The following is a 1,627-nucleotide window of genomic DNA, read 5'->3' as shown; positions in this document are numbered from 1 at the left end:
TTACCCCAAATTCTCTCCAGCAAATCTTAGTCTGAGATATAGCAATAACAGTCCAAAGAGACAATACAATTATATTTTATTTCTTAGAAGACCAAAGAGGATAGGAGAGGTCAAACATACAGAAATGGTAGGACCCCTCTTACTTCATACACGACATAAATGAGAAGAGGTGGATTTCTCTTGGGCTCACAGATGCAAAAGGATATACAAAACACACACAGAAGCAGGGAGCAGATCTTTTTTTAAAAAAAAAAAAAGATAAAAATAACAGAAACTTTTAATGGAAGCAAAAAGAAGAGACTAAATAAATGTGTTACATGGAATCGCGGTTCCAAAAACCTCCTGCTTACTGTATATTTTTAGGTTGAGCTAGGGCAGGGGTAGGCAACCTCGGCTCTTTTATGACTCATGGACTTCAACTCCCAGAATTCCTGAGTCAGCATAGCTGACTCAGGAATTCTGGGAATTGAAGTCCATGAGTCATAAAAGAGCCGAGGTTGCCTACCCCTGAGCTAGGGCAATCTGCAAGCTGGCTTTGTCCCACAAATGGAAGTTGGGAGGACATGGAAAAATTATGATGCCAGTGGATCGGTGACCCGTCCCAGAAAGATTGGGACCCCTTGACCCCCCATAATCAAAAAGAGGAATGGCTGTTGCACTTCAAACATTGTGGCTATACGTGCTAGGCTGACTGCTGTTGCGGCAGCTCCTTCTACTCCCTCCTCTGAGATTTGTAGCACAGCTTTGTGTTTGGCACTGGACACAACGACTGGTTCATTTTGAGCGATCCCACACAAATCGGCATCATAGAAAAGCCCAAAATCTGAAAGGAAATGTTGAAAGAATGCATAAGAAATGGCTCAGCATTTGAAAGAAAAACTGATCTAAAACTCGATCTAAATCCGCAAAACTCCATGTTCAGGTCATTTCCACATTACGTCTTTGTACATAGCTGAGATATGCTGCTTTTCCAGAATTATTTAAAGAGAAATTATGACATATACAGTATTCGTAATAACACTATTCTAATAACTGGCCATGCCCCTCCCTCCTCGTAAAGGTTTTTCTGTGATACACAATGGCAAGTCAATCCCATTCTGCAACGTTCTCTCACCTAGAATAATTAACAGCTTCCTATTTAGTTAAACATTAATTAAAAGCTCCATACTGTATTCGGTCAACTTCTATTACCTAATGTTTATGCGTATGATATGTTTCTTATCTTTTCTCGTTACTTTCTTCTTTTCTTTCTTTTACAGCCATCTTTCCAAGTATCCTCTCACAAGGGAGGCCAAAGTGACTAACCTGAAAGCAACCCCAAAAATCTCAGTAGTGTTTTCTTTTCCCCAATGCTAATGATGTTCTATTATTCAAGAGAACTGCACTGAAAACAGAACCAGGGAAAATGTTTTTTTTTCTATTTCCCCATTATTTATCCTCCAAAGTTACAGACAGTCTTCAACTTACAACCATTCATTTACAGACCGTTGGAAGTTGCAACAGCACTGGAAAAAAAAAGTGACTTGCATTCACGACTGTTGTAGCATCTCCAGGGTCACGTAATCGGAATTCAGGTGCTTGGTAATCAGAATGTATTTACAAAGGTTTCAGTGCCCCAGGGTCAAGT

General features: G+C 39.9%; 1 protein-coding gene across 2 annotated transcripts in view; it reads right to left on the bottom strand.

Moving 5' to 3' along the window:
- Positions 1–516: 516 nt before the first annotated feature.
- The window catches only part of SERPING1 (serpin family G member 1), a 16,639-nt gene continuing 15,528 nt past the window's right edge, over positions 517–1,627 (bottom strand). For both annotated transcript variants that reach the window (XM_015820548.1, XM_015820549.1), the window contains exon 8: positions 517–823. In XM_015820548.1, the coding sequence (XP_015676034.1) occupies positions 573–823 (251 nt within the window). In that variant the 3' untranslated portion in view covers positions 517–572. The remainder of the gene's footprint in view (positions 824–1,627) is intronic.

The sequence above is a fragment of the Protobothrops mucrosquamatus genome, unplaced genomic scaffold, assembly GCF_001527695.2.
Source record: "Protobothrops mucrosquamatus isolate PMUCROS unplaced genomic scaffold, P.Mucros_1.0 scaffold1143, whole genome shotgun sequence".
Lineage (NCBI taxonomy): Eukaryota > Metazoa > Chordata > Lepidosauria > Squamata > Viperidae > Protobothrops > Protobothrops mucrosquamatus.
The sequence above is the reverse complement of the archived record's forward strand: the minus strand, read 5'-3'. Positions and strand labels throughout refer to the sequence as shown.